Source organism: Pyrus communis, chromosome 3, assembly GCF_963583255.1.
Source record: "Pyrus communis chromosome 3, drPyrComm1.1, whole genome shotgun sequence".
In the NCBI taxonomy this organism is placed as follows: domain Eukaryota; kingdom Viridiplantae; phylum Streptophyta; class Magnoliopsida; order Rosales; family Rosaceae; genus Pyrus; species Pyrus communis.
This window is the reverse complement of record NC_084805.1, coordinates 20,117,563-20,130,743: the sequence shown is the minus strand read 5'-3', so window position 1 is coordinate 20,130,743 and position 13,181 is coordinate 20,117,563. Positions and strand designations below refer to the sequence as shown.

Below are 13,181 nucleotides of genomic sequence, written 5' to 3'. Positions count from 1 at the left end.
ATTTTTGTATAAAACATGTAACTAGTATTTTATAAATGATAATGTTGGAGAGATCAAATATGCAAACCAAATGATATGTCACTAATAGAAAATAAGCACGTTAATCAACACTTAAATAACATACTAATTATCAATTACCACATCATTTGAATTACAAATTTAGTTTAAGAATGTAATCTTTCTAGTATTACCCTTACATAAATATATTAGTTATAGCCAGCAATCTCTCAAATAACTTTATAATAATGTTATTTGAACGATGCCTAATAGGGCCTACTCTGTATTTTCCATAACGAGCTGCACTGTTTACTTTTACAAATCATCAACACCAAAAAAATCTGATGAATTTGAATTTATTATGACATTTGATTGTAGTGATGAATATTACAGGATATGACACGCTGATGTCTTAGAGTGAGAATATAACACATGACAAAGAAATGTGTACCTATGTCATGTCAAATAATGATTTTATCACATTTTATTGTATATTATTGGTCACATTAGCATTGTATTAAGGAACTTGAGTTATATATGACTACAACTATACATTGGTTTGAATTGTCATGCAGATGATTGATAATTGTTAATTAACGTCAGTTTCACGATAAATTTTATACAAATCAATATCTGACGGGTTTAACAAAACTGTTGTAAATCAATTGGAATCACTATCGCGGGCCCTTCTTGTTATTAGTGAAAGGACAAAGATTATCTGCCCTTCCACTTCTGGTGCCCTTCTGTTTTGTGTGGTCACGGTTAAACCACATCAACATTTTATATTATTTTTTGATAGAGATAATAAGACAAAAATGAATAGTAATATAAAATGTTGACGTGGTTTAAGCGTGACCACACAAACAAAAAGATACAGGAGTGCACCGGAAGTAAGAGGGCAGACAATCTTTGTCCATAGTGAAATGGGGATACCATCATACCTCTCACCTAGAAAACAGGTATGACAAGATTATTGTATAATATAAAATTGACGAGCACCTTGATTAAGAAAGTCATTAACAGTAATAATGGACCAGTTTATTTAATTAATGAAGCCTAGCCTTCTTTCTTTACGCGTCTTCTTCATAAATCCTAGATCCTAGAAGCAGGGGGGAGGCATTGGAGACAAAGCCTATGGTATTATACAGTGAATCAAGTTGATTTTGTACAACAATTCCTTTTATATGAATTTGTAATGCTCACATGAGAAAGTTTCTAATCATTCCAATTAACATTTTGTGATTCATTTCTTAATAGCTTAAACATCAATCTCTTAGGGTTTGAACATATTCTCCCACATAAACATAGCAAGGAACTGGAAATATTATATACTAATTAATTTGTAAAGTTCACTTGCATTGTCACATCCCGGCCCAGGCGTCACATCTCGGCTCAGGCCCCCACCACATTCCAGGCTAGACTCCGCTATAGCATGATATTGTCCGCTTTGGGCCTCGACCACACCCTCAAAGTTTTGTTTCTGGGAACTCACATGAGAACTTCCCAGTGAGTCACCCATCCTGGGATTGCTCTCGCGCGAACTCGCTTAACTAAGCCAGTGAGCTCCCAAAAGGCCTCGTGCTAGGTAGAGATGAGAATATATATATAAGGTTTATAGGATCCACTCCTCTGGGCGATGTGGGATGTTACATGCACCCTTTAAAAAGTTAAGCTAAGCATTGCCTCCTGATTTTCGATATGGGTAATGTTAGGAAGACTAAATTTGTAGATAAAATTTGTAAACTAAATAATGTGTCACCAATAGAAATGAGCACGTTTATCAATGTTTAAGTAAGCAGAAGACAATGTTTAGCTTAACTTTTTAGAGGGTGCAAGTGAACTTTACAAATTAATTAGTATATAATATTTCCAGTTCCTTACTATGTTTATGTGGGAGAATATGTTCAAACCCTGAGAGATTGATGTTTATGCTATTAAGAAATGAATCACAACATGTTAATTGGAATGATTAGAAACTTTCTCATGTAAGCATTACAAAGTCATATAAAGGGAAGTGTTGTATTGTATATCATATAGAAAACCATGCATGCAAACTACTTGAAATCAGATTTAGATCTCAAAGGATGCCTACAGAACCCTAAGGGTAACAAATTAATGCTAGTTTATGACCTCTGACTCGTTTGATAATTATTTTGTTTTTAGTTTTTATTTACACTTGTTATGCTTGAGAAGTGAGAAAAATAGATGAGGAAAATTAGAGATAAAGAAGGGCAATGGAAAGAGGGGAAGAAATAAATAAAAATGAATGCATAAAAACAAAATCGTAAACGTGAAAACTACTTTAAATAATTCTTTATTTTTTATTTTTAGTTTTCATTTTGTATGTTTTACTTGATACATTATTCAACATCTCTCTTGTTATTTTTCAGTAACTCTTCTTCCTTCCTCATTTCTCATCTTACAAGTAATGTACAACTTCCCAAAGGGCCAAACCTATACATTTAATCTACATCTTTACTAGACAAGCTATTATTTTGTAATGTTATTCTCTCATTTACTTCCAATGAATAAAAAAACAATGCTGGATTTGTGTCCAAGCCCTGATAATACAGAGATATAGGCCCCACAAGATTATGGAGGAATTCCTACTCACAAAATTTTTTACTTAGATCACTTTTCATACATTTTTGTTGTGTTGTATTTTTAAAACATTGCAAATATTTCAAACAGGTGAAAGTGCTACCAAAGTGTTTCTTCTCTGTTGAGCTTGGTGAATGATGACATTAAGATTTGATTGCGTTTCTTTATTACTTTTCATACTTGTCACACTCACAAATATGCCAATATAGTAGCTTTTAGATTGATCAAAGTTAACATTAATATCTTAATTTCGAGTCATTAATCTAAGAAAATAATTTTAAAAATAAATAAGAAATAAGTTCGTAAATTTTCTTAACGTTATAATAAAATTGCTATCATTTTCTCTCAAAATTCCCATTGAGGGGTTGTGGAAAATCGGAACCCATGCACGGGGCCGGATTCCATACATAGGCGGTACGCCACTGTTTCAACTTTCAAGTGTTTTAAAGGCGGCATGGGGCCAAATTCACGTGTCAGAAATTATAGCTTTGAATTTAGGAAAAGAAAAATAAAAAATGGGAAAGAAAATTAATTTGACAAAGGGTATTATGGCCATTTCATCATACGAACTGTCATTCAATTCAACATACAAGAGGGGGAAAAGAAACAGAATCATGTTATTCCCTTAATTTTTACCTCCTAGAAACTTTTTTCCTGTCTCCATTGCAACTTACTGTCCAAATCCCTTTTTATTTTCACAAAAAAAAAAAAAAAAAACCCTAAAATCAAAATTCCTCTCTCCCTCCCTCTCTCTTAAGAAGAAGAGAGGAGAATACTTGTAATCATCTACTATTAAGAGTTGAGTTTGCTCCACCCTTTTTAGGAAACAACCAGTCCCTTAACATTTAAGAAAACCGAAGCTGAAAGCTGCACCAATTATCCGTCCATCACTCTTCCAATCTCTTCTGTATAGTAATATTGCTCAATCAAACCAAACAAAAACACCACAACAAAAGAGAGAGAGAGAGAGAGAGAGAGAGAGATAGAGTAGTCAAGGGCAACAGTAGTCCTCTCACATGCTTGCTTGTACTCTCCCATCAATCTCTTCACTTCCCTCTTAACTCAGCACAAAAAATCTTCTTTTGCTTCACCATTTCCAGCTCCCTTCCCCTCTCTATCTCTCTCTCTTCTCTTTCTTCCTCCCTCTCTCCACCTCTTTTCAGAAAATGGAAATTCTGTAATATCAATCAATTGCCAGACCTTTTGTCTTCTTTTACCTCCCCTTCTTCATCAGTGTGGTTTACTAAGCTTTCATTATTATAAAACACTCTTTTTTTCCTTCAGAAGAAACCCTAGAACAACAGATCAAGAGTACTTAAAACAAAACCTTTAGAAACCCTAATTCCATGGATTCAATCCAAGATATGGATGGAAGTTCAAGCTCTCACCACCATGAGATCACCATGGCATCGAGCCATAACCTAATTATCAACACATCCACAACGATGAACAGCAGTGCTGCTACTGCTAGTAGTACTACCACTGGTAATCTGGTAGCGGCTGCTGGAAGCTCATCTTCTCCTTCCTCGTCATCATCTCCTGGTTCCAGCAGCCGCTACGAGAACCAAAAGCGGCGTGACTGGAACACCTTCGGCCAGTACCTCAAGAACCACCGCCCTCCGCTCTCTCTCTCCTGGTGCAGTGGGGCTCACGTTCTCGAATTCCTCCGGTACCTTGACCAGTTTGGCAAGACCAAAGTCCACACCCCAATCTGCCCCTTTTACGGCCATCCAAACCCTCCAGCTCCCTGCCCCTGCCCGCTGCGCCAGGCGTGGGGAAGCCTCGACGCCCTCATCGGCCGCCTCCGCGCCGCCTTCGAAGAAAACGGAGGCAAGCCTGAAGCCAACCCCTTTGGTGCTCGAGCCGTGAGGCTTTACCTTCGTGAGGTTCGTGATTTGCAGTCCAAAGCAAGAGGCATCAGCTACGAGAAGAAGAAGCGGAAGAGACCGCCTCTGCCTCAACAGCTGCCTCCACCGCCTCTGCCGCCGCCAGATCATCATCACCATTATCCCAGTCAACAATAAGGCAAAGCTAGCTGTTATTATTATCATCAACGGAAGTAATGAGGGCCGGTATTATATTTCATTTTTCTTAAATCTTTTAAGACTTATGCGGTATTTAATTTTGGATGTTGTCAAATTAGGGTTTTAGTTAATTTATCATATGTGGTTGTTGGTAGCCACTACTGCTATGCTAGCTAAAAAGACCTGTGTTTCATGAAATAATTCTGGTCTTCTTATCTGTGTATCACTTTGATTTCACTAATTAGATCTATCATCTCTGTGGGAATTATTCTGATTGAGTCAGTTTTTTTATGCAAAAACAGTATTACTGTTGTGCTTATTTCGGATATATATCAGTGGTATTCAACACTAAAATCATTTAGATTATAAAAAATATTATTTATACTTGAGTGCAGAGAGAAAATACAATAATCTAAGTAATATTTAGATGCCTAGTGGTGAATGCTGGTTTCTATCAAACAAATTACAGAATATTGTTGATCTTGGTTTGGAAATACCTTTTTTTCCTTTTCCTTTTTTTTCTTTCTGCACTTGCTCTTTCTCTGAGGTACAAGTACAAATTTCTCGAAAGATGTGACTGGAAACTCCAAGTTAACTCAGTTTACTTCGTTTCTTGCAACGACCTTCCCTTCTTTCTTTCTTTTTTGGTGTAAATATACATAGCTTATTGAAAGGACTTTACACAAGGATCATATAAACATGTCAGATATATATATGTCGAGCACTACATTTATACTTTCTTCAAGGCTTGTGTGTTGTCAATTGGGACAAGTCTCTTTTATCTCTGACTTCCTTTGCTTCCCCTTCTCTATGCTACCACATTTTCCTACTTTACTGTTTAGGGGTATTGATATGTATGTTCTTCTTACGGAAAAATTTAAGAGAAACACAACTTTTTCAACATATTTGAGTTCAAGTGGCACAGGACCTTCACCTTCGATCGATCATAAGGCGTATTCTACCCTTCACTAGCTCACAACATATGCTAATTTACAATATTTCGGAGTTTTTAAGCATAGTGATGTTCTTCAAGAAAAATCCAATTAAACAAGGTACACAATCATTCCTCCGAGTGAAATTTTCTCCAGAATTTCTGTCAATCATGCCTAAATCAGTCACTCTTCTACTTAGCACTCTAGTTATTTACTTGTGAGATAAATGTGAGAGGTATTTACTTTGGTGCATGTCATGCGTGTCATTTAGGGAACTGGCGTCACTATCGGTTTCATGCACCCTTTAGTGACGAATACAAAATAATATATTCTTGCTTGTAAAACTTCATATGCGACTTTCCGTATTTGTCAAATCAGTATCAGATAGTCAGATGTTGCTGAACCAAACAGAAATAGTGGAATACCGCAAAGAGTCTGCAGCAAAAAAAGATGTGAACGTATATTGTGGAATCTAGTGAGACTTCCAATTTCGTGAAACATGGTTAATTACCTAAAGAAACATTTAATTTATTGGCCATATGGCGAAATCTTCGCATTTACTTACCATATTTTGATGCTGTAGTTCGTTAGGAAAACATGTCTGCTAGTAATTCATAGTTAAAAGTGCAAATTAGCTATAAAAATCGAGGGAAATCTTGCTTAAATTATTCAATCTGGCCGACACCTTGTCTGTGATTGGATGACGTTGTGTCTCCTCTAGGATTCTATTATAAATAAATGATTTAAGAATTTAATTTTTCTCTCGAACGGTAGAAACTTTTGCCAGATACAAATGACAATTACTGGAAAGACGATTTGAATTTGGGTGTATAGAGAGGGAGAATCACATTATTTTAGTCAACTTGATTAAACATGTCTTCAAATTTTTGTATAATTAAAGTGCTGTTGATCATTATTTGGGAGAAGAAATAAGCCGTAGGAGAAAACCTTCTTTTTCCTTTCAGTGAAGTAGTGGGGTATGTGAAGCCACTTTTAACTCTTAGAGGATGGGTACGTGAAGCCACTTTTAACTCTTAGAGGATCTATTCATTCTGCTGATCATTTCGGTCCAACGTAGGATTATTAGGCCATCTGGACAAATGGCTCCCCTTAGCCTTATGGTTATTCAAGTAATTAATATTTTAATAAACAGTGTCAAGTCATATTTCTTACTATTTCCAACAGAAGGGGTCAAAGGGCCATAGGCTAAACATAATTCTGTGATAAAAAAAATCATCTCTAACCGAGGGGGCCAAAAAACCATAGGCCAAACATAATTTATTATTTTAATTGAATTAATATGGTTACTTAAATTAAACTACCTTAATAATTTTTCGAGATGTAATCTCAATAATTTTTCGGATATGATTTCGAATGACACGTGTCGCTTAAGTGAGTAACTCTCCAGATTTCTTGTTGATATGTATTCTCAATAATTTTTCGGATATGATTTCGAGTGCCACGTGTCGATATGTGAGTAATTCTCCATATTTTTTGTGGATATGTAATCTCAATAATTTTTCGAATAGGATTTCGAGTGACACGAGTCGCTATGTGAGTAACTCTCCAGATTTCTTGTTGATATGTAATCTCAATAATTTTTTGAATAGGATTTCGAGTGCCACGTGTCGAGATGTAATTGGTTGTACGAATTTTAGATAGGAATTTTATATGGGTGGCACTTCTTATCTTCAACTTCCAATGTCCATAAATATGGTGGATATTGGGCTATAATTCACACCATGTTTGCCCTCTCCAATATCTCTTTCAATTCAAGTTTGCAATGAATTCCAACTTTGGATCCTTTTTGCATTCCAACTGGGGGTCCTCATCCAATTCCAAATTGGAAGATAAATCGGCGCATATGAGATGAAGCATGGCGCAACACAAGATATATGGCAACAATGGCCGGGGTCATGGCATGTGAGCCAACTGAAGAACAACCTCAATGGGGTGGCTCTGTTGCTGGTCGCTCTTACAAACCACAAAATAGAGAGATGGTGTATGAGACTCTGATGAACAACTACTTCAACCCCCACTTGCTGTACACATAAAACGATTTCAGACGTCACTTCCGGATGAGGTGTCATGTCTTCGGGCGTTTACTTCATGATGTCCAACATGTCAATCCATACTTTCGACAGAAGCAGGACAGAGTAGGCTACCTTGGTTTCTCACCTCATCAAAATGTTACTATTGCACTTCGAATGCTGATCTATGCCTCCCCAGCTGATGTGATGAATGATGCATATGGTATGTCTAAGTCTACATGCCTTGATAATCTTGCTGAATTCTGTCACATGGTTGTTTAGATTTACAAAGAGGAGTACCTCCGTGAACCAAATGAAGCAGATTTGGATCAGTTTCTTCACAAAGTTAAAGACCGTAGCTTTCCGAGCATGATAGGGTCATTAGATTGCATGCATTGGCGGTGGAAGAACTGTTCCACCAGATGACAAGGAAGCTTTAGCGAAAGATCAAAAAAGCCAACTATTGTGTTAGGGGCGGTTGCCTCATTTGACACATGGATCTGACATGCTTTCTTTGGAGTCTCAGGATCCCAAAATGACATTACAGTACTTGGGCATTCACCCCTTTTCAAAAACCTGATGGAGGGTAAATCACCTTAACTTGACTACTACATCAACGAGCGTCAGTACAATATGGGGTATTACTTGGCAGATGACATCTACCAAAAGTGGGCGACACTTGTCCAAGTAATTGCAAACCCTGTGGATGACGCCCAAAGGTGGTTTACCTTACACCAAGAGGCATATCAGAAAGATGTTAGAGAGTGCTTTCGGTATTCTACAAGCACGGTGAAAAATCATTAAGGAATCGATAAGAGGGTGGAGTCGAGATAAATTGAACTCCATCATGATGTCGTGCATCATATTACACAACATGATTGTGGATGATGAGCAAGATGGCTATATTGATGGAGAGTCTGATGACGACTAAGATGATCTAAATAGTTCAAGGAGGGCTCGTGTAAAAATATACGATGGGCCTAATTTGCCTTTGGATCTAAGAACTGGTAATATCTTTTAAAATGAGTACATGAGGCACCAAAGGATGATACGTTTGCGTGCCACAAATAAGTACTTACAACAGGATCTTGATGCACGTCTTTAGGCCAAAAGAAGCATGAAGTAGGCGTTTAAGTTTTATGTTGTTAAATGTTTTTTTTTTTTTAATGTTGTTTAAGTTTGAATAACTTCCCCAAGTAGTACTAGGGTGGAGATTGTGTTCTTTAATGTTGTTTAAGTTTAATGTTATTTAATGTTGTTTAATATTGTTTAATGTTGTTTAATGGCTTAGGTAGTTATAGGAAGAAAAAAAAAAAGAATTTTTTATTTTTTTATCTTTTTAAATTTTGTCCCAAAAAAAAAAAAAAAAACTCAAATCCAACGGTAACTTAGTGTCGGCATGACATCAGTTAGTTGTTGCTGATGCCAGGTAATCATTGGATTTGAACCATTGGCCCGCCGCGGGGCTGGCTGGTTGGTTAGTTCGGGCCAGCCGGTTGGCCTAATTGCACAATTTTGGCCCGATAGGGCTCACAAGCCCTCGGTTGGAGACGGTTTTCATGTCATTTGGGCTATTTTTAGCCCTATGGCCCTCTGGCCGAATCGATTGGAGATGGCCTTATTTATGGTCTGATTTAGATTCTGTGAAAAGCCTCTACTACTAGTAAAATAAGGAAAATCAAAAGCATGAACTTTATGATGTCATCATCATATATATATATATATATATATATATATATATATATATAAAGCCTTTAAGGGAAGGGATCTCCATTTTTTTTTTTTTTATAAAAATAGGGATTAGTTAAGGGGTCCACACGACATAGAATTTTAACAACCCGAACCGTTTATTTTTCAAGTTGTATCTCGAAGATCATCCTTGCAAAGTATTAGCCAAATTGGAAATATTTAAGACATCTAATTGGATTCAATAATGTATACTTTGTTATATAAGAAACTATGAAATTTTATCGTGATGATTAAATAGGCAAATGATTTTGGATTGAATTGAATTTTTGCAAAGATGATCTATGAATCGAGATTACAAACTAGATGGTTCGGATCGTTGAAGTTCAATGTGGAGTAGGCCCCACACCTAGTTCCTATTTTTTGGAAAAAATGGGGATCCCTTTGCATAAAGGGTCTATATATATATGTATGTATATGTATAATGCTAGGCTAAATTTGTAAACAAACGTTGCAAACTAAATAACATGTCATCAATATAAATGAACATGTTTATCAACACTTGAGTAATGATCGAATCATAAACTTCCATGTTATTTAGCTTACACAATTTTGTTTATAAATTTAGCCCCCCTAGCATTACAATTGTAGAATTGCATATAAATATTATTTTCATTTTGACAAGATCAATTATTTCATGGATGCAACTGGAAATTGTTTCTAATTTACAATCATGCAATACCTCGGTTTTATTCATGTGGTGATTATAAGCTTGAATTGTATATATGTATATATACTGTATACGTATGTATGTATTGGTAACTTATTGTATAAAGGCTTTTATTAGAATCTAGTGATTATCTATTGTAGAACCAAAGCTCTTGTCATCAAAAAGTTGAATCTGAATTCTCTGCTTGTTTTCATTTGATCATCTTGTTTTTGCTTGTTTCAATCCAGCCTGTATTACAAATTCTTTTCATGGTTCTGATTCAATTTTCTCAGTTTCTGATTTGCTCAAACTCTTGAATTTCTTATACACGGGTAGAATAAGAGTCGAGCAAAAAAATCCAATATCTGAATCTTAATTAAACTTATGTAAATAGGATATATTTAATTTTCATGTGTACGTACTCTTGTAGAACGTATATATACATATTGTAGAACGTCATCCATATTTTGCAAATATTTTCCGTAAAAAGAGTAGAGCTCCTTAATTCATATATACGGATAGGATCTCTAATCTTATACATGCATCTTCATGTTTTTTTTTTTGTTTTTTTGTTTTTTTATAATTCTGTTCATTTCATACTTTCATCAGATTTGGCTTGTTAATTCATATAGCTTGTTTGTTAACTAGGATTGGATTGGATGAGATGACGATATTCACGATTGAAAGAGATGAAAAAATTATCCGACTTGCATGTAAAAGATGGATTACTCATTCAAAAAACTTATCCCTTCTGATCCCCCCAAAATAGTAAAATTAAGAGAGAGAGAGATGTGTTTTTCATATCTAGATCCCCTTTTAATCACTGCAAAATAAAAAATTGACATACTTTGAATTTAATGAAAATATTAAATCTAATCCAATCTTAAGCGTCAAACGAAACTACAGTTTTGTTCGATATAATATTCATCAGACCTCATTTTATGTTAGATAATTGATGGTTTTCTAAACTTAAGCATGCACGCTGGTTCAAAAAAAAAAATTAACGGTCACATGCATGAGTAATCAGCTTTTCATTTTAACTAGAAACGGACTGTCTCCGTCTTTTTTAGTCCAATTAAATCATGAATTAAGTTCAGAAGTTTATTTGTCTTTCAACTTCAATAATTCATCTAAATATTTAGCTTTTTTGAAATATTTGGTGTTGGGGAAGAAGTGAAAATTTGAAATTTTACTATTGCCAAGTGTCCATTCCTGCCCTTTTCAGTAATAACGTACGTACGTATCCATTGGCCTTCTTGCGGCCTCATTAGCTAGGATTTTAAGGCGTTTAGATCTCATAACAGTGGCAGCAGAAGGAAGACATGAAACAAAATGATAGAGAAATGAACGTGCATTTCTGTATTGGATGACCATTCAAAATAGAACAGATAGCACAAAGGCTATTTATTCAACAGCACAGCAGTGACTGAGAGACTACTTTAACTACTAATAAACTGCTTAACCAACCCTAATAATTCTATGAACGAAGCACTAGATGATGCTACTTGTCACTAAATCAAAACACGTCAGATATTTAGATTGGAAATTATAATTGACACTAAAAAAATCTAATTGTGTATTCTAATATTTTTTATATTTAGAAAGAATAATACTTTTATGAGAATTGCATAATTAAGATTTTAGGGTGTGTTTGTTTGAGCTCGCTAGCTTTCGCTGGCTTGGACTGGATTATGTAGTAATCTAGTCCCATGTTTGTTGACAGTCCGGGACTAAGTTTAATGAGATTAGAAGGGACTCGAGGGGACTAACTCCCTCACTAGCAAACCCGTCGAGAACCATGGGATTAGCGGGGACTAACTCCCTCGCGTCTTCCGCTGCTTCTATGTTCACAAACGCCGAGAGCCATCATCATTCCCCTTCGCCAATTCCCCCTTCCCCTCTTCCTCTCTCCTCGCTTTCTTCTCTTTCTGCTCCGCCGAGATCCGAGCTCGGCTCGAACTTGGCCGCGACGACGACAGTTGCTCCATCCTGATGGTACTGTAGTTTTGCTGCTGCGACGACGACTCAGTAACAGTCGGCTTCTCCTACATAGAAGATATTCTAAGCACGCTTGGGAATCGCTGCAAGCCGGTTCCGCCGCTCCAAAGACTTGTGGCTCCGATTGAATCCACAGAATTGGAAAGCTCCCCCCAGTTGGAATCTTGCATCGAACAAAAACCAGAGAAACCAAGCTCGATTCTTCGTTTTGCATAATTTTTTTGGCAATTAATTAGAAAAAAGAGGAAAGGGAAGGAGAGTGTGGGACGGAGAGAACGAGGGAGATAAAGAGGGAGAAAAGGATGGAGGCTTCCAGAGAGAGGGAGAGTATTATTAGAATAAAAAGGATAGAATTAATTAATATAATATTATTAGATATGAATTAAAAAATATAATATTGTAGTTTGTTGTTATCCTTCTTTTTAGTCCGACATTGCACCAAACGCTTCATTAAGTCAGTCCAGCTTAGTCTAGTCTAAGCCAGTCTAGCTTAGTTCCTAAAGCTAATCCAGTCCGAGATAGTCCGGTGCAACAAACGCACCCTTAGAGTGCTAATAATAATTTATTTTAATTTAAAAAAGCAAAATGCACTCATATATGCATTTGTCACGTGTCACTCAATAAAATCGACCTCATATTAATGAGGATGATTGTTAGTTTTGTCTAATCAGTGTCAATGCATGGATGGTATTGAAATATTATATCCAATCCAAAAGTTAAAACCTGTACGATGTATAACCTACTACAAAAGAAAAAGGGTTCCTTTCTTTTGAATGACCATACATGGTTACAAGTGATTCTTCTCTAGAGTGATTGGGTATTCTTATGCGTATAACTTAGGGTATACGTACGTACATTTAATTGAAGTATCCAACTCAATAACTTAAGTTATTAGGTTAGTGCGTTATATGAGAAATGTTCTTTAACTAGGCTGAATTTCAACAATTAAGCAAGTAGTTTTTGCTTGAGCATGTGAACTGAATTCACTGTGCGACAATATAAACATTCGTCCGACAATAAAAGTGTAACAAAATTAGATAACAAAATTAGATAAATATGCCCCGTTTAATTATATTAGACAATTACTTAACTATAGTATGAGATTATAATGAAGAAAATTAAGGTTCTACTATAAAATTAATTAGCAATGCGGAGAGTAGCCCAAATTTTTATAAGCCCGTGCATGGTTTGGTTCCTCACTGAT

The 13,181-nt window shown here is 35.9% G+C and overlaps 1 protein-coding gene across 1 annotated transcript; it reads left to right on the top strand.

Annotated features, from left to right (window-relative positions):
* The first annotated feature begins 3,427 nt into the window (after window positions 1–3,427).
* On the top strand, window positions 3,428–4,942 carry LOC137729829 (protein LIGHT-DEPENDENT SHORT HYPOCOTYLS 4-like). The gene has a single exon (XM_068468873.1). The coding sequence runs from the start codon at window positions 3,945–3,947 to the stop codon at window positions 4,620–4,622; it is 678 nt and encodes a 225-aa protein (XP_068324974.1). The 5' UTR covers window positions 3,428–3,944; the 3' UTR covers window positions 4,623–4,942.
* The last annotated feature ends 8,239 nt before the right edge of the window (window positions 4,943–13,181 follow it).